The sequence below is a fragment of the Cryptomeria japonica genome, chromosome 3 (assembly GCF_030272615.1).
Source record: "Cryptomeria japonica chromosome 3, Sugi_1.0, whole genome shotgun sequence".
NCBI lineage: Eukaryota > Viridiplantae > Streptophyta > Pinopsida > Cupressales > Cupressaceae > Cryptomeria > Cryptomeria japonica.
This window is the reverse complement of record NC_081407.1, coordinates 635,345,246-635,365,649: the sequence shown is the minus strand read 5'-3', so window position 1 is coordinate 635,365,649 and position 20,404 is coordinate 635,345,246. Positions and strand designations below refer to the sequence as shown.

At 40.6% G+C, this 20,404-nt stretch overlaps 1 protein-coding gene across 4 annotated transcripts in view; it reads right to left on the bottom strand.

Moving 5' to 3' along the window:
• LOC131072047 (cell number regulator 13) overlaps positions 1-20,404 on the bottom strand; it is a 182,377-nt gene that overhangs the window by 126,827 nt on the left and 35,146 nt on the right. For all 4 annotated transcript variants that reach the window (XM_058008078.2, XM_059218486.1, XM_059218487.1 and 1 more), the window contains exons 2-3: positions 2,374-2,798; positions 892-977 (exon numbers count right to left, since the gene is read on the bottom strand). In XM_058008078.2, the coding sequence (XP_057864061.2) occupies positions 892-977; positions 2,374-2,798 (511 nt within the window). The remainder of the gene's footprint in view (positions 1-891; positions 978-2,373; positions 2,799-20,404) is intronic.

The window sequence follows — 20,404 nt, the reverse complement described above, 5'->3', positions numbered from 1 at the left end:
ATATAAACCAAAGAGAGTGCTACTCAGAACCAACGATGTTTACCTTATTGAATTTGTGCTAAAATTTCTTTTGTGGTTGGCTATCTTGTTGAAGTGAAAGATATTATATATAATATACTAATCCATTTTTCAAATCTATTATTTCCAATGTTAACAAAGGCTACACCTTTCACCTTGTTGAAATAGGGATTGCTACCTTATTACCATCCTGACTGACATCCACAAATCCAAGCAGGTATTGCAAAGTATATATACATTGGCCTTTCCAACACTTGTGTTAGTACATGTCTTCCATTCACAGCTTTGTCCTTTCCCATTTACTTCAACTTGCAGTTTTTTTTATTTAGATTCTATGTCCTACAAATCTGCCTCATCAATCCTTTTACACCTAACATCTATACTAAGGGTGCTGCCAATGACAGATGAACCAGCACAAGTAAATGAATGTAGATCCTACAAATCACTAAAGATTTCACAAGATTTTCAAATTAATGACGGCTATAAATACTCCAAATAGACTGATTAGTATAGGTCTTTAACAATTGGCACGCCCATTTTTATTGTCAGATGCAATCACTCCAAAGGACTATTACTTCCACTCCAAAAGACTCCTTAAACATTGTACCTTCAGCATAAATGATTTTTCAACCAAATCTTAAGGTCTACCAGGCATCTTGAAAAGACCTGTTACAGACAACTCCCCTGACATAGACTATTTTCCAATTTTTTCTCTTGTTTTCTATATTAGGGAAACAAAATTACAAGATTATGACACCAATAAGAATTTTTTGTGTCAATTCTTTGATTACAGAGGTCATAAAATAGTTGCAAAGTTTTATACATCAGTTGTAGATACAAGACTGGATGTTGAAGGATTTTGAGAAATCTTACATAAACCAGGATCCCTGTAAAAATGGAAAATGCGATTCCTCCATCTTGGATAGGCAACATTATAAGATAAGGATGATGCATCTTGCCTGCAAAACAAAACATTGTTCAAAGTAAGTTAAAGAAGCATTTTCTTCTGTACAAGATAGAGCGCATTTGTTTCAAATTTGAAATATATACTGAATATTCCACAGCTTAGATTCAAGGGAATTCATAAACAATGTGTCAATGAGGAAGCACATCACAAAGATGATGAGATGACATTATTACAGGTTAATTCCTTAGGAAATTGTTTACTTTTTAGTTCTGTTTCTATTTGACACAGAAATCATTCTTCCTTTAATGAACTGTTGGACATATTGTCATTGATGTCAAAGGTGAGACAATCAATTGTCATTGATGTCAAAGACATTTGAATGATATCAGATGAAGGCCAAAAGCCACTAATCGTTGTCAAAAAAACTCAAGTAAAGAATGCAATTAAAAGACCAAAAGAAAAGTTTGTATGTCAAAGAATGCTGACTGACTCCTCTTCATGTTGATGCCTCCTCTGCACTATGGAATATAAATTAAATTGATAATCTCATGCTAGCCAAACTCCTTTGGAAAATGGCAATGAAACTTGTATTAATGAGCACAGATAAAGGTTAATGCAGTAATTCAATATTAATGAGCAGAGATAAAGGTTAATGCAGCAATTCAATATTAATGAGCAGAGATAAAGGTTAAAGCAGTGATACAATATTATAGAAGCAGCAATTATTTAAGAAAGGACAGTAATTAATAAAAGGAAGCAATAAATAGGCAGTGATTAAAGGGAGCAAATATAATAAGCATTGATTCCATATTAATATTGAAAGGTGGTGCCCAAGACAAAGTCTTCATGGCCGACCTGTTTGGTTGTTGAGTTTTGAAAACTAAAAGTTTGTATTATACTGATTTACCCCCCCAGTATAAGCATGTGCTCATCATGAGCAGACAAAGAAAGTATGTACTAAGAGTCCTCGTTACCATTCCATACATGGAAAACACTTTTAAGTTACTAGAGGCAAAAACAGGAAAACATAGATGCAGAAGAAACCTCAAAGAAATCAGAGAGTAACTGATGTTCTAACGAATTGCAATGGATAGACAAACTACTAAAAACCAATGACAGGAAAAACACAAATGCCTTGCAAAAAAACAATATTCATAGTTCCTTTTATATATTCACTCCTGCTCATTATTTTTGCCCAATATGCTGATAAGCATCGGCCTCTGCATAAAGTAAAGATTTTGGATGGAATTTTTATCAAGGATGTGTTTTAAAACTAAAAGATGAAAACTACAAACTTTTGTGAATCTACAAAACCAAGAACACATAGAAATAAAATTATGCTAAGTTCAATGGAAAAAGTACGGAAAAAAATTAGTCTTGTCGACGTCATTAAAATCTTTCATTCATTCATTCAATGGAAAGGTATGGCATGACAAAAATTAGCTTACTCTTTGTAAATGACAATTTCTGTGCCCAATGGTTCAATGTACACACATTCAGCATCAACCTTGTCATGGATAGCATTCTCTCCATTGGAATCTACATTAAACTTGACAATGGATTGCTTCTTATTGGTCTTTTCTTGAGGTTTGGTAGATGCAGACTCTGTGACACCAATAAGGTGCCTAATGACATCACATTTATCAAGGTCCATCTGAAGCTGCATATGCTCTAATTCATGACATAATTTCTCATTTTCTTTTTGAAGAGCTTCATGGAAGGAAAGGCCTGGATAAGATCGTGATAATGAATGCTTTAGAGCTCTAGTATCTGTTTCTGAGCATTCTGACTTCAAAATTGTTTCTTGAAGCTTTGCCTCCTCTGCACCCATTGTATACTCCTTTTCATCTTTTTCAATTGCATACAATCGTTCCTAGAAAGTTTTAATTCACAAGAAATATCACTCAATGAGATAGAAAATGATAGGAACTTCTCAAAATCCCTGATAAACTCCAATTCCTAATGATTGAATGAGAATCAATTATTAATGTTTTTCATTGAAGCCTAAGTAAGAACTAAAACAAGTAGTAGATTCAACAAACTAATTCCTACACTTCCTTTCATGCCAAGGCTAGAAACATGACACTTATGTTACAAATGTACTTCTCAAACAACAAGCTAAGGAATCTTGACACATTTTTACACATACTTAAAAAAATGTAGACAAGTTGTAAAGACTCAAAATTTCTTGGATCAGCTATGGAGCAAAGGATAAAATAAATACCCTAAAAGACCATAAATAGGATTATAAGGCAATATACTATTCGATAAATTGACAGTAGACTAGTTTAAGTAGATATTGAAGAAGTAAAACCATGACTGGAAACAAATAAACAGGAATCAAACTCGATATATGCTCATGTAATAAAAAGAGGAATACCTGTAATGTTAGAACAAAACAATGTGAAAAGTCAAATCCTAGAAGAGAAAATTAGCATTAATTTTTTAACCAATGTCACTGCACTTTGGAAAGGCTCTTTAAACGGAGCATTAGTACTCCATAAATACGTGAACATCAATGTCATGGAGGAAAGACTTATGTGGAATGTAAAACACATGAACATTGCCTCATATATAGAAAAAAATAGACACATGAAAGACCAAGGGAACATAAGCAAGAGATGATTAATAGAGTATTAGAGAAAATAAACCACATGGTTCTCAGCATGTGTCCAAATTTCAAAAGATGAGTGAGTGTTCCTTATGTGGAATGTTGTCAAATTTATACTATATATGTCTATTAACCTTGTTTTGAACTTGGAAATATTTGATCATTTCAATATAAATGTATCACAAAGTCCTTGTTCTTCAATGCTCATGCTATCTTTCTCTTCCTTGGTTGCCTTTAGTTAAGTGAAATCTTTCTGCCCTATGAATTGAGTTTCCCTGCTCTTAGATAAGCTAAGTGAGGACACCAAGTTTTTGTTTCCATACTTAGTCAAAAATTTAAATTTTAGGAGGTGTTCCTATTCACCATATTTTGAACGGTTGGTTGGTTCTTGGAGCCAAACAAACTTCTGACTAATTTCCCTTCAAAGGCTTGGAGCCTTCTATTTTGGCAAACTAAAAGAGTTCCCAAAACCACTTCAACAGCCAAAAAGTTCTGAAGAATATATTTGGCATCGAAAGAAGTGATTGGAACTGCAATGGTTCCCAATGAAGGAAATTTCACCAACAAAGCGTCATCATCATTTTACGAAGTTATTTCAGAAAAATAGATGGTTTCAAGAACCTCTATGGGACCCAAAAGTGTTTTGAGAAATATACAATTTCCTAAAAGAATGAAAATCATTGAAAGAATTAAATTTTACAAATGAAAGAAGCTTGCATTGTTTCAATGAATTGATGGTTCATGGCACCTCGCTTTCAGCTGATTCATGGTCCCAAGAACCAACTCAACAACCGATCTACACTTTTCAAATAAGGCAAAGACTTCACTTTGGTAAAAGGCTGGATTTTGGAACCAGCTCCCAAAGTGGTTCTTAGAAGTTAGAACCTGTAATATCCCCTGTACTGAGAACACGGAATATTTGACTTTTCTGACTGCGTGTTATGCGTTTTATATTTCTGCGTGTTATGCTGATGTGGTTGTCTCAGAATTTTCAGACTAATTGAGGAGATGTTAACCATAAATATTCTTCAACAAATGACTAACAAACAACTTCCAATGATGACATAATTCCCTAGTATGAATGTGCAACTAGAACTCGAAGTAATTACACCAATTTGGAAACAAATCACACTTTAACAGATGACTGAAATTTCGTCAAACAGTTGTCTTCAAACCAATGAACAATGAGCAAATGGTAGGCAAACTTATTTCTCCTTATTTATGAACCAAAAGCTTTTTACAATGATCTAATCAATGCTCAATCATTTAGCAATTAATCAAAGTTTTCTCAGAAAGTCTGAAATACTTGACAGCCATGGACATACACTTCTAACTGAGAAATACAAGGCGGTAATGATGCAAATAAAACCTGAGATGAATCGCCTAACCTTACAATTGAAGAAACAAGCAATATAGAGATGGTTGGAGCCTCCACCGTGCCAAATTAACCTATCTCCCAAAATCGCCCCTGCTGCTGGTCTGCAGATGATTAGCAATTTGTTCACATCTTAATCACAAAACTTCATCGGCATCCTTCCTAAAATATAGCGCCCATATCCAATGGTTGATTTGTTGTTTGAATCAAACAATATAAGCAAAATCGTGGGTGAATAGAATGAAGTCCGATTTGTTCCAACTGAACTGACACCTGCACATCCCCTTGTTCATCTTCAGTTTGCTGCTAGAGTTAATCCCTTATTGGAATCTATGCATTCTAGGGAACATAATGAAGGAGTGCTGAATACACCATAAACCTGAAGCACTGCAAACTAAGTTCGTGACACCTGCTTCAATGAGACTCAGATTACACTGTTATCGAACAGCTGCTTAGTCCTCCTTCCACACACAAACCATCGATCAATCCTTAGGAAGATTGCGCTACAGCCAAGGGATAAATTTTGCGGCTTCCTTCGGCTCAATGTGCACATCGTGGTCCACCTTCAAACATGATTAAATTCTGATTATACTGAAGCAATAACTCAGAGCTCTAGAAGGTGAAATCGGCATATGTGTAGTGCAACCAATGAAGACTTCACACCCAAATTGTCTCCCTTTGACTCCTCCAAAAATTGTACCTCAGCAAGTTGGCCCTTGGCCTCAATTAAAGCACAAATGAGATGACTGAAGTATCACCTCCTCAATGCAACCCCTTGAGAGATCTTCCACTCCCTCAGTTATGCAATCTATGGGAGTTTTCGTTCCCAAAGACTATGATCTGCATAAACCCTTCGGTCCTACAAAACCCAATCAATTCAATTATCCAAATCCAAGCTCCCTTGAAACTTCATCTACATCTCCCTTTATACTTTTTTCACCCCAACATCCAAAAGCTTCTAGAAGTGACTTTATGAAATAATATTTAATTAGTCACTTTATTAAATTAATTAAATATAAAGTCATCTTTTAATTTTTTATTTATTTGATAACTATATAAATAATTAACTTAATATTATTAATTAAAATAATTAATTAAGTCATCCATGAAAATTAATAATAATTTTTGGACAACTTAACTAATTAAATTAATTAATCAATCCCTCTCCAAAAAGGGGACATTACAGAACCTTATACTTTTCTCAAGCAATTAAATTGCTGAAAGCTTTCAGTGAAATAGTAGTACATTAGAACACTCATTTGGCAAAATAATTTCCTAACATGCTTAAGATCTCTAAGAAAGGTACGTAGATAATTAATTCAAAATTTTTACATGATTTTCATAGGCTTCACATAACTTGAATGAATTTGGAGATATTTAAAAACTTCAAAAGCTTATTTGAAGTCAAAAAAAGTATAAGAATCAAAGCTCTTATATCACTCACAATTTCCAACTTACACTACTCAAGAACTCTACCCAAGCATGTCGTACTAGTCATTTCAAGGATTATGCCCTATGTTGTTTTGATTCCTATAGCTCAATTTGTCTAGCCTACTGTAAGCCAGTTAATTAGTAAATAAGGCTTTTGTAATACTTTAAAAGAAAACAATAGTATTAAGTTATATCTACGGGTAGTTAGTTGTCTGACGGTTGATGGCCTAACTGTTGACGTGTCTGAAATCGCATTGCTGCAAACTTCATACGGCCAACACAGAATAGAATAACCAGCTGAGTATCCTATCCTCTCTTGAGATAAGGAAGTCCCTAATGCTATTTTTTTTATATTTGATCAAAGGGGACGACCTCAAGGTTTTGATTGTCAGGTCTTGATTGCGGGACTACTCAGTGGTTTGGTGTGTTTTTACTGGAAACACAAGGGGACTTACGATTTGCAACAAACTGGTTTGCTGTGATTCTCGAATTACGCAATAAAGAGCAAAAGGAAAGGGTTAGGAGATCTAAAAATAACAACACGGGTATGCAGGTAGACGGATTCAACATAACCAATTCCTGCTTGGCCAAAATAGCTCACAACCTTGCAGGAACGGTGCAATCTTCAAAGGGACTTAGAAGATTTTCAGACTGGAGACGCACGGCTAAGCACCCAATTCTAGCGCAGCTCAGACGAACACCTGCAATTGACCTATTAAAAGGCTCAGGTTAACCATACAAAAGGATACACAATCAGTATATCCTCAATGGTATGAGCCTGAATCTATCAAATACCTGCACACCCAAAATAGAAAGATCTATCTAAAATGCTGAGAGAAACCATGTAAACAGGATGAAAACAAGACAATAAACACCAAATCAATGTCTATATATTGATTTCAGCTGCCTATTACAACAATTTCTGCAGCATCTCTATGCTACTGCTTAAAATCTAACCTATTCTAACTCTTAAATCTAACTATCTAACAAGCTCTAATTATCTCACTATCTAACTATCTAACCCTTTACAAAAGAAAGGCCTCTGCCTTTTATAGATATTACAATTTTGAATCGAAGGCTAGGATGGACTGCATCCAAGGGTCCCGATCTGCCTTCAAGAAGCTGGCAGCTTTAACCCATGCCCAATTAAGTCTCAGTTATCCAACCAGCAACTATCTCAACTACCTGCCACTATTTGTCTTTAATTCAGGTCTATCCAATCTTCTTGGTGGTTGGGAATAGTTATCCACAAAAATATCTTGTGCGGGACCCATAGGTAGTTTACAATAAAGCAGTTTCAGTTTTAAAACTGAATTTCTGGACTTAAATCCAGTTGTGTGCTTTTTCTCGAGAAGGCATAAACTTGCAGCATTCAAAGTGTTCTTTGGTCTTTGGTTCCGGTGGTGGACTTCATCTTTGTTCAGCGGCACGGTTCCCAATGTTTGGTTGCTCTCGCGCTCCTGCAGCATGTTCCCACATCTTTTTCTTTTTCCAGTCTTCAGCACCTGGCCTTGATTGCGATCCTTCTTCGATTTGCGTTTGAGGCCTTCTCCTGGTTCTCCAATGACATCCTGCGATCAATCAACCAATTTCATTTCATTAAATCAATTTGAAAAATTAATTAATTAATTTAACAAATATTAAATCTAATTACGACGTCTGGCTTGAGAAGCTCTTTGTGAGATGTATCTTGAAAATGCTTCTCCTTTCTCTTTGAATGTGAAATCTGATCCTTGGTCTTGATAGTGTTTGGGCGATTTACTTCTGCGTGATTTTACCTTTGGAGTCTTGGGCATTTTGAAAACTTCTTATAGCGCGATTCTAGAGGTTTGAAGAGCTCCTGTAAATTTTAAAATCCTGACACTCATGCTTTTCTGGTGAATTTCGGAGAATGGAGGGGGGGGTTTATCAATTTCGAATTCCCTATATTTGGGCCTGTGCGTCGCGATTCTGGGTACTATGGCAAATTTCGGACCTTAGAGAGGTTTTGGCGATTTTGCAAATTTTAAACTCTTTAACTTAACTCTCCCACAATACTCCCTTTTTAGCGATTTTCGGCACTCACAAGGAAATTGCGAACTTCGGATGTTTCCTATTTTTGCCAATTTCAACAAGTTTTTATTTTGCCCTTAGGGTCCGAAATTTGGCCCTCTGGGCAATTTCACGATTTTAAAGATAAATTCGGACCTTTCCACGCTTTTGGGATTTTGAAGATTTTCGGAACATTAAACATGTTTGCAAATTCATTTAAAAACTTCGGACCCTAGGCCCATTTTCGCAAGTTTTTGCATCTTCAAACTTCGGAGCTTCAAGGTATTTTGCGATTTTGACGATTTCCAGAGCTTAACACCTTGCCAAAAAACTTCGGACCTTTCGTATGATTCCGCAATTTTCGGAGCATTAAGCGTTTTTGCAAGTTAGAAAAGTTTTTGGACCTAAATGCCTTTCGTAAAAAACTTCGGACCTTTAAATGTGTTTTGCAAATTCGAAGCATTAAACGCTTTTGGCGGACTCTATCATTTTCGGACTTGAACCACTCTTTTGCAAATTTTGGAGTGTTTGAATGAATTTTAACGCCTTTTGCGATTTTCACGTTTTAACAAGAACCACGGAGTTTCGGACCTAGACGCCTCTTCATGCAAACTTCGGAGCATTCATCGCTCTTGGGATTTCGCGGCTTCAGGGCTTTTGGCGAGCTTTAAAGAATTTTTGGACTACTTAACATGATTTGCAACAAGAAACTTCGGACCTTTTGCCACTCTTTACAAGTTTTTTTTTTCGCAAATTTTGGAGTGTTTAGATGTTTTTAGCGAACTGGAGGCATTTTCGGACCTAAACCACCCTTTTGCAAATTTATACAACTTTGAATTTCGGTTTGAATTTCGGCCCCAGGGTCCAAAATTGGACGCTTTAAGTGAAATTCGGACCTCTGGGGGCTTTTTGCAACTTTTCCACATTTTTAAATTTCGGCCCCAGGGTCCGAAATTGGAGGACTTAAGTGAAATTCGGACCTCTGGGGGCTTTTTGCAACTTTTGAACCTTTTCACATTTTAGCCCCAGGGCCCGAAATTGGAGGACTTAAGTGAAATTCGGACCTCTGGGGGCTTTTGGCAACTTTTAAACATTTTCCAGTTTTTGCTTCTGGGTCCGAAATTGGGCATTTTAAGCTTTTTCCTCAAGAAGTGTGAGCTTGGGCACTTGGGCGAGTTTGTCAAGATCTCGCCGAAGGATCATTTTATGGAACATAACATTTAAGTATAAGTGACATTTCCTTATATCAAATTCTAGTTTTTGTAGGATTCCTCAGTTTTCCAGACTTAGTCAAATTTCAGGATCAGGACATTCTAGACTTAGCCAAATTTTAGGATCAGGACATTCCAGAGTTAGCCAAATTTCAGGGCATTTGGAGATCAAGATGACATTCCAGACTCCTTCACTCACCAACTTGACCCTTCATATCCCCTTCCTCTTCCGCAAAGACAGAAAGGCACAAACTGGGGGGTCCCTGTCCAAGACGGGGATGGGTATACTGTATTGTGGGTTCTTGATTCCATGCTAATGTGTTACTATGTTTTGGTGTTATAACTTGGATATTGATGTTCTGTATACTACAACCTAACTCACTTAGGCTACTAACATTTTGGCGTCGTTGCCTAAGTCGAATCTGAAGGTCTTAGGAGGGAAAGCTGGCGGGATGGAAGTATAATGGGTCGTCCATTCGACCAAAGCATCCTGGTGACAGACAGTGACGTAGAGGATAATACGGAAGTAACCAGGGAGGATCAGTTGACACAAGACCTGATTCACGCGTGGAACGTTTTCGTGGATAGGTACGTACAGCGAGAAGCGGAACTGAGCGTTGTCTCGACTGGTACGGTACGAGCGGAACTCAACGTGAACCAGGCCGTGCACGATCTCTTGGGTAGCCTTCCACGATTGTTGGCACGTGTACTCGTGGAACGTGGAGGAACGAGAGAACACACGGAGGGAGCAACGAAGGCAGCAAGTGCTTCAACAGTATAGAGAAAGGAACCGAAGGGAAGAAGAACAGAGGGACTTCACTCAGCGACGAAATCACCATAGTCCCAACAATTAATGCCAAATACACTCAACAAAGATCGAAGCCGACAACCCCCAAAGGAAGAAGAAGGGAGCCACGAAGACATAGTGAGAAGGTCCCTGCGCATCCAGGAGCAACTGGAGAGGCGCCTGAAACTCTACCGAGACAAGAGCCATGACAGCCCGCAGGGAATAGAAAGTAGTGAGAATTGGGAACAAACAACCGCGCCGACCGAGTCAATCAACAATTCCCAAAGTAAAGTGGGGAGTACGAGAAAGATGGCACACAACCCCGAAAAACAGAAACTTCCCAGGTTCAACGGACTTGGATCAGAGGATCCCGCTCGCCACTGTAAAACTTGTGTCACCATATGGCAGGCCAATGGCGAGGATGATGAGGATAACTGGTTGAAAGCATTTCCGGCCACCCTCCGTGGAATTGCCATTGACTGGTACACGGACCTGCCCACCACTTCAAAGGATACCTGGAAAAAACTGGCCAAAGCATTTGAGGAGTTTCGGCTACTTAGGGACGATGACGAGATTGTCGCAGAAATATACAACACTAAACATGGCAAGACTGAGACCGTATGGTCCTATTACCGCAAACTAAAAGAATTAATTGGAAAAATGGACAATACGCCAGCTGATGGGTTGAAGAAGCGATGGTTCATCGAGGGTCTGCAACCATCCCTGTAGAAAAAGATGAAGGTAGTTCCTCCATCTACTTTCATGGATGCTTACAATAGAGCCATGGATATTGAAAGCGAGAACAAGACATCAAAAGGCAAGAAGCGCACAAGTGAGGAGGATAGTAGTGATCAGGAAAGCGAGGAAGAATCACAAACGATACAAGCACTCCGGAAGGATATGAGACAGATGATGTGGGAAATACGGACGCAAAAGGAAGAAAGTAGGGAGGGTAGGGACCTCTGGTGCACGGAGTGCAAACTAGAGGGACACACAAAAACCAACTGCCCAAAGAAAGCTTTCTGTGACATCTGCCAAGTGTTGGGGCATGCTATTAAGGAATGCCCCTACAACTTGAAGGCAAGGAGCGCCCAAGTACTATATACCCAAGAACAGGCAACACCACCTACTACACCCTCCAAGAACGCAAACTCAGATGCATCACCAGGTGGCTATAGGAGTAGTCGGAGGGGGAGTAACAACAACAGTAATAATAATACCTCACGGGGTCGCATCCAATACGATGCAAAAGGCAGACCAATGATACAATCTCGACGATGTAACGAATGGGGCCATTTTGCACGCGACTGCCAAAGTGGTGTCGGACAAGGGGGAGGGTTACTCTGCAAATGGTGTGGGTCGGGCAATCACGAAGATGTGGAATGTCCAAGGCAGAAAGGCGTGAACATGTTGGAGGTAGTACGGTCGGCACCAAAGGTACTGGCCATTACTCGATCCCATACAAGAAAACTAATATACCCTGACCCGGGTACAGAAAAGGAAAGACTAAAGGATGCGCAAGAGGAAGTAGAAAGGGAAATGAGTGAGGAACGGAGAAAGACAGCATCCTAAAAAACCACCAACACCATACGAACCGACTCCGAAGCAACCATAATGAAACAGCTGCTACAAACCACCGTGCCGGTCCGCGTAGTGGATTTGTTGCAGACACTACCACAACTGTGGATAGCTATAAACCAAGTGGAGGAGACCAAGAAGGAGGGGAAGACGCCGAGCCACAGGGAGGGAATGGAAGAAAGGAACCACTCAAAGGAGACCAACGACCCTATGTTGATGACAGTAGGGGTAGGCAGGACACCAGCTGTAGTAGAAATGGAGATTCTCGGGTTCAGGCTTACTAACACCATTGTAGATGGTGGGTCTGCTGTAAACGTGCTACCTGAAGAAACATGGAAAACCTTGGGAAAGCCGACGCTGTGGCCACCTACCTTCCACCTCGTAGGAGCTGACCAGCATGACATCAAACCATTGGGCACGCTTATGGGCCAAAAGGTAACCATCGAGACACAACACTTCTTAGATTTCATGGTCATATCATTGGAGCGGAAGGGATATGATGCACTCTTGGGAAGAGGATGGCTTATCACGGCCAAAGCAGACCATAACTGGAAGAAAGGTACCCTTTCCATTGAAAGTGAGGGGAACAAATATGTCATTTACCTTCGGAACCAACAGGTGAGTCAAGAAGTGGCCTCAGATTCTAGATCAGAGGAGGATACCGCAAGGGAAAAAGGCGAGATAGAGCCGAATGACGAAGGGGTACTCCGCCTCGGCAATTGTTCAAAAGATGAGACGAGTTCTCTCAGTGGACTATTCCACTGGCAGATGGAGGACTATGAGATCTTCCAGCCAGAGTGCAATGTGTTAGAAATTCTCGAGCTGGAAAACGATGACACCTACCCACCACAATTTGCTGAATACGAGGAAGGAGGGGCAGAGGTAGACAGAACCCGAGCACATCAATTTGATAAAGAGGTGGTACAATACGGGGAACCAAAGGTCCAGAGCACCAACCTGGGGGATGAAAAGGACCCAAGAGTAATAATGGTTGGAGATGACTAGGACCCTGTGCTAAAGACGGCAGCATTCAAGATATTCTTGGAGTATAAAGATGTGTTCGCTTGGACTTATAAGGATCTGAAGGGAGTACCCCCAGAACTATGTGTTCATTGAATACCTTTGATAGAGGGGGCGAGGCCTGTGCGGAAACGCCCCTATCGCATGAATAAGAACTATGCGGCCAAGGTGCAAGAAGAGATAGAAAAAATGCTAGAGGCTGGGATCATTTTCCAGGTGCAAACTAGTGAATGGGTTTCCCCCATTGTTATTTCCTTGAAAAAGGAAGGAAACCAGATCCGCATTTGCGTGGACTTCAAAAGCTTAAATGCTGTAACCATTAAGGACCCATTCGCAATACTATTTACTGATAGTATCCTCGAAGAGGTAGCGGGGCATGAGATTTATTCCTTCATGGACGGCTTTTCCGGCTATAACCAGATCAGCATCACGAAGGAGGACAAACTCAAAACCACATTTATTGTAGAAGATGGAGTTTTTGCGTACAACCGTATGCCATTTGGGCTATGCAACGCCCCAGCCACTTTCTATGCAACGCCCCAGCCACTTTCCAGAGGATCATACTCCACATTTTTGACAAAATGGCCACGAGGAACTTCAAGGCCTTTCTGGACGACTGGTCAGTATATAGTGATAAGGAGAACCATTTGAGGATACTGGGGGAATGCATGGACCGGTGCCGACGAGCAAGACTTGCACTCAATCCCAAGAAATGTCGGTTCCTAGTGCCACAGGGGAGATTACTTGGCCACATAGTTTGTAAGGCGAGGTTAAAAACAGACCCAGATAAGATCAGAGTTATCCTCGACATGGATAGCCCAACGGATGTTACAGGGATAAAATCCTTCCTTGGCCATGTTGGGTACTACCGACGGTTCATTAAAGGATTTGTAGAAGTGTCCCTTCCACTTGAACGCCTAACAAGGAAAGGGGAACCATTTGTATGGGACAAGGAGCAGAACGAAGCCTTCGAAGAACTCAAAACCAAATTGGTAAGTGCAACTATTTTGGCATACCCGAATTGGGAGAATAAATTTCATGTACATGTGGACGCTTCTAACTTTGCAATTGGAGCCACCTTGACGCAACCTGGATCCTCAGGCTTGGACCACCCAATATATTTTGCTAGTAGGTTATTGTCAAAGGCAGAAAGAAATTATAGCACCATGGAAAGGGAAGCCTTGGGAATGGTATATGCAGTACAAAAGTTCCACCATTATCTTTTAGCCACACCATTCACATTCTTCGTGGATCACCAAGCACTCATGTACCTGGTGAACAAACCTGTTATTCAAGGACGGGTAAGCCGATGGTTGATCTTGCTTCAGGAATTCACTTTCAATGTCGTGGTGCGACCAGGGCAAAGTCACGTAATGGCTGACCACCTATCCAGAATAAAATCTGGGGAGCCAGCAGAAGGAGGGGTGAGCGAAGATTTCCCTGATGGTCACTTATTCAAGATAGCCGTGTTACCTTCCTGGTACGAGAAACTCAGGCAGTATCTTTCTACAGCAACATTTCCAGGCGACATGGCCCCAAGCGAGAGAAGGAAGCTAGCACTAAAAAGCACCACGTTTCAACTGATCCAAGGGCTCCTATATGAACTAGGGCCGGACGGTATCCTGCGAAGATGTGTCCTGGAGGAAGAAATTCCTGGAGTCCTAAGAGAATCTCACGAAGGACTAGCGGGAGGACATATGGGGCCGAATACCACGGCACGGAAAATCTTGCTAGCAGGGCTCTGGTGGCCTACACTCTATGCAGATGTGAGGGAATGGGTGACCAGCTGCGACACATGCCAAAGGGCAGGTAAGCCACTCAAACGAGACTTCATGCCTCTTTTCCCGTCCCAACCACAAGAATTGTTCGAAAGATGGGGACTGGATTTTGTAGGACCACTTAGGACGAGCAAGGTGCATAGATGCCACTACATTGTGGTGGCTACAGAATACCTCACTAAGTGGGCCGAGGCCAGAGCTTTACCCGACAACACAGCCTTGAGCACCGCCAAGTTTCTCTATGAACACATTGTGACCCGGTTCGGGATACCCCTGCAAATCACGAGTGATAAGGGGGTACACTTTGTCAATCAAGTAATACGCAATATTACAACAGAATTCAAGATCTTCCACGCATTGTCTAGTCCGTACTATCCCAGGGTGAATGGCCAAGCGGAGTCCACCAACAAAGTACTTGTATCTATTCTCTACAAGACGTGTGGAGTAGAGCAAGGGGATTGGGAAGAGCGATTGCCTGCAGTATTATGGGCCTACCGGACAATGTATAAGGCGACAAGGACACACACTCCCTTTCAGCTTATGTATGGACAAGAGGCAGTGATGCCAGCAGAATACACTGTGCCAACCTTGCGGATAGTGGTACAGAACAGATGGGGGGACGAGGAAAGCCTAAAGGAACGACTCATGACCTTGCAAAAATTAGATGAGCGCCGCCTAATGGCACAATGGGCCATAGAAGTGGCTCAAAACAGAAGAAAAGCTTGGCATGGAGATGAAGTTCTTGCCGGGGCAGCTGGTACTCAAGTACAATGGCTGTAATGAACTCCGACCAGGTAAATTTCGACTTCGATGGCTAGGACCATACAAAGTAAGGGAGGTGGGAAAAAATGGAGCTATTAAATTGTCTAACCTGGATGACAGTCCCATCAAGGATCCAGTAAATGGATCAAAACTAAAAATCTACAAAGAAAGGGAATAGATAGCCATCAATATGGTGGCCATTAAAATGGTGGAACCCATAGGTGGTCACAAGGACAAGGTGATGGTGATGGAAAAAAATTAAGTAGCCGATTTCCACAAAGTCCCAACAGAAATATGGGAAGGTAGATTAAAGTGGAACAAAGAAAAAACGAAGAGAGAAGAGAACGGAGAGAGAAAAAGAATAAGAAAAAATACAAGGCAAAAATATTTAAAAATAAAAGGCCAAGGCAAAATATCAAAAAATAAAGACAAAACATTAAAAATTAAAGCAAGGAAAAAACATAAGAAAATCGTGAAGCACTTAGTGTACACTAAAACCAAAAAAGTGAAGGAGAGCGACAAGGAGAAAAGGCAACATATCAGGCATGCCACCGTACGCACAACCAGGGGAAGGAACGGGAGAAGGACGCAGGTAGGAAGCGGAGCAAAGAAGGCCACACGCGGCGTACGCGGGGTAAGGGAGAGCCGTGGTGTGCAGGGACGCAGCGCACGCAGAGTGAGCGTACACGGAGTGGGGGTGAGCGTACGTGAAGTGTGGAGCCGTGGCGTGGAACAAGGCAGCGTACACGGCAGCACATAGAGCAGCAGCGTGAAGGGGGAGAAGGCGGCGTGAAGGGGGAAGCGTACGCACCCACCAGCCGAAGGGGTGGCGTAAATAGGCTATGGCTTACGCAGCTCCCCGCGTGCGTAGCCCCCAAGAATAGTGTATACTATGGGTGTCGTGTGGAGTTTCAATCGCAGCGTACACAGCATACACGGCACCTAAAGTACGCAACACCTCAGCCACAGAGTATACGTCCACAGCCCTCGGGTACAGCAGCATACACGCACGAGATGGTGAAAGGGAGTCACGGGAACCCTAGAACGGGAAGTTACGACATAAATTACAAGACCTCTAACAAGCAAGCAATGGCTATGCCAGGAACCAGCAAGAAAAGCCAAGAGAGGGCATCAGAACAGGTGAATGTGGAGAATGTCACGTTTGAAGGAGTGCTTGGAAGCGAGTGCAAGAGGTGGTGGGAAAACAATGAGGAGGACCACCCCCTAAAGAGTTCACTGAAGAAAGCAGAGGTTGATAAAATCATTTTTATGCCCATCTTCAACCTAAAGAATTTGAGCCTATATTGCGGGCCATGGTCCATGGGTATGAGCAGGGCAAGCATAGATCAGTAATTGACTATTTGAGACAGACAATGGTCATTTCTTATGCACCCACGGAATTCAGCAAGGTTTTCGGAATTCCCAATAGCGGCAATTCAGCTATGAAACCATCAGCAAGAATGCCTACAGAAGAAAAGAAGTGGCTGCTGAAACACATCTGCGGCGATACACTTACAGAAGAGCAATGGGGCAGTTTATGGCAGAATAGCAATAGAAGGGGCCTGAAGAAATCTTATCTCACCTCACCAGAGTGGAGATGCGTCATGGATATCCTAAAGAGTAAGCTAACAGCAGCAAGCCGAGCATCCGATGTTGCAATATGGATGCTACGCCTCATGTACGAACTGAGTAATGGCAAAATTTACAACTGGGGCCGAGTCCTTTCCAGCCAGGTAAAGGAAGCCATGCTCCTCAAACACAAAACTCTATATGTGCCCCATCACCTCATTGCCCTCTTCTTGGAAGCATTGAGAACTCAAGTGGCGTTGGAAAATAGAGGAGGGTTTGTGGCCTCAAGCCAGCCATGTATTATTGGCTACACCTGGACACTTTTACAGTAGTAGCCACAGAGACAACACCGAGGAAGAAAGAAAGGCAAGAACTGGCACGGAGCATAGAAGATGGAGGAGAAGAAGATAACAACTCTGAGGAAGAGGAGGAAGAGGTAGAGACAGGGGAAGAAGAAACATACATATCATCTTCAGAGGAAGACTAAGGAGAATTTCGTATGGAGCAAAGCCACGGACCAGAAGGTGATAAGGAGGGTAGAACAGGACTTCCAACATTGGAGCCAATGGGCATGGAACAGGAAGGAGGACATGTAGTAGGTCGGCGGCAGGTAGAGACGAAAAGCTATATGGGGGGTATACCAGCCGTACCAGGATGGGGAGTAAGGAAAAAGGTACTTTTCAAACCAGCACAGATTCCCACCACGGCACAATTGGTACCTGGGGTCACAGGGACCCCATCTCAGTTAATAGACTTGAGGAGACACAGTGCGGGGACCCACACCCTCCATATAAACACACCTAGGGGCGTGAAAGCGGCTAGAGCTGTCGCATTGGTAGTGGCACCAATAACCGATCTGCTTGCAATCATGGAGGTAGGAAATACAGAAGAGGAAATACACCCGGAAGAGCTAGAGGGAGACAGAGGAAAGGGGACCAAGGAAACAGACATGGAGACAGAAACAAACAGCCTACTGGCCAGATTCCAGATGGACATAGAGGTTCCACCTCCTTCACCATCGCTGGGGCCTGACCAGCAGGAGGAGAGCCTGAGGATTGAAGAAATTGGGAAAGGGCACAGTACATCCTCGCCAGCAGAGGGGATCCGAGAATGGGAACCAATTGCGTAGCATTTTCTTTCCGAGTTGGAAGTAATGAGGACAGCCATGGAGAGGATGATAGATCATTCTTGAGGATCTGATATGCCTGCTATAGTAAGAGCAACGGAAGCACTACTGGTGTTTATGACAGAAGGCTGCGAGAGGGAGTTCTCAGAGAAAATTAGGAACCAAGGTTGGACCGACATGGGAACTCTGGAGATAGTAGCAGAATGGGGAGTACCACAGATCCTTAGTGGGCATACAGATACAGGAGGTAATCAGGAAGTAAGGAGAGCCCTCACTTCCATGGAACGGACTTTCCGTACTACATTCTTACAGCTCCAAGGGATGACCTGGAAAGCAAGCAAAATGGAAGGAGACCATGCCTTAGCCCTACAGCGAGAGAGTGAGTTGAAAGAAAGGATCAATGCTCTAGAGCAAGAAATGGTTCAAGAGAGAACCACACGACTGGAAAAGGAACGGGAGTTGGCTGCCTCTGAGAAAGACCCAATGGATGCACTCAGGCTTCTGAAAGCAACTCGGAAGAAGCAACTCATTGCTGAAAAGGATCTGAAGATACTCCGAGAGCGGACCACTACGGGAACAGGGACATCCTCTTGTCCCTCTAAGTAGATAATTTTTGTTATTTTGCTGTGGTGTTCGTCTGGAAGACGAACAAGTTTTGGGGGGGGGTGATGTAAGCTAGTTAATTAATAAATAAGGCTTTTGTAATACTTTAAAAGAAAACAACAATATTAAGTTATATCTACGGGTAGTTAGTTGCCTGACGGTTGATGGCCTAACCAACTGCTAACTCTTTATATTGTTAACTCGTAGCACATTTTGGGGAGATTGGATTGGAATGGATTGAAAAGGAATATAATATAGAAATTTGTGTTACATGAATATATTGTGGTATATTGTATTGTGGGTTCTTGATTCCGTGCTAATGTGTTACTATGCTCTGGTGTTATAACTTGGATATTGATGTTCTGTATACTACAACCTAACTCACTTAGGCTACTAACACCTACATTCATCAAAAGAGGTGCATTTTCTCATCCCTTCTTGCCAATTTATCCCTAAAACATCCATAAATTTAAAAAATTTAATCATTGGATATAATTCACACATTAGTAATGTCCCCTTTTGAAATAGGATTTAATAATAAATAATAATAAAATTAAAATATGAAAGAATAAAAATAAAATTAAAATTAAAATATAATATAATTCAAATTTAATAAGTTTAATGAATGGTCAAAAGGCATGAAATGAATAGTTGACTCCCTCAAACATGAGATATAAGAGGGAGAAGAGAACTTCATTTGAAAGGGGATATGGAGGAAGGAAGGAAGAATGCGCATGTGAATCAAGGAAGGTGTCATGTCCCCTCCTTGATCGTTATTTATAATCTAAATGAAACAATTATTATTATAAACTAATATAATCAACAAATGATTATTTGAAATTATTAATATTTAATTATTAAATATTATTATTAATATTTATTAATAATTAATTATTAAATATTATTATTATTATTCACAAATTAATATTGAAAATTATTATACAAAAATTATTTAGTAATATGTGAATCACATTTTATTATTAATAGAATTTAATATTGTTAATACAATTAATATTACTAATGCAATTTAATATTGATACTATTAATATAATTTAATACTGTTAATACAACTTATACAACTTATACTGTTAATATGATATAGGAGGCATGTATTAACATAAAAACACTATTAATTTAGTATAACTTAAAGGTGCCAAAATGACATAATGATGTTAATGTAACCTGAAACTAATACAGATCATGAGTCTTCAATCTTAAGAATAAAAACTTATACACCTTCCATCGCTCAAAATCATCTTATGCTTATTCGATTAAAATAAGAACTAGAGTAAGATGTATGATCAAGGTCAAAAAAAAAAAAATATTTTAAGAGTCACGATGACAAAAAAATGATTGCAAGAGTTATATATAGAGAGGACACGACTTCTCCCATCTAACCCCCTTTCGTAAATATTTAAGGGAAATAATAAGTTTGGAGGAAGGCATCGAAAGAAATATTTTTATTTATTTATTTCAGACCACAGTAGCAGAACTTTCTCACACTGCATAATAAGGGATATTAATCCACCCAATTACAAGGTAAAGACCCAGAAGCACAAGGTTGAATATTCAGATACAATGCCAACCATAGCAAGAA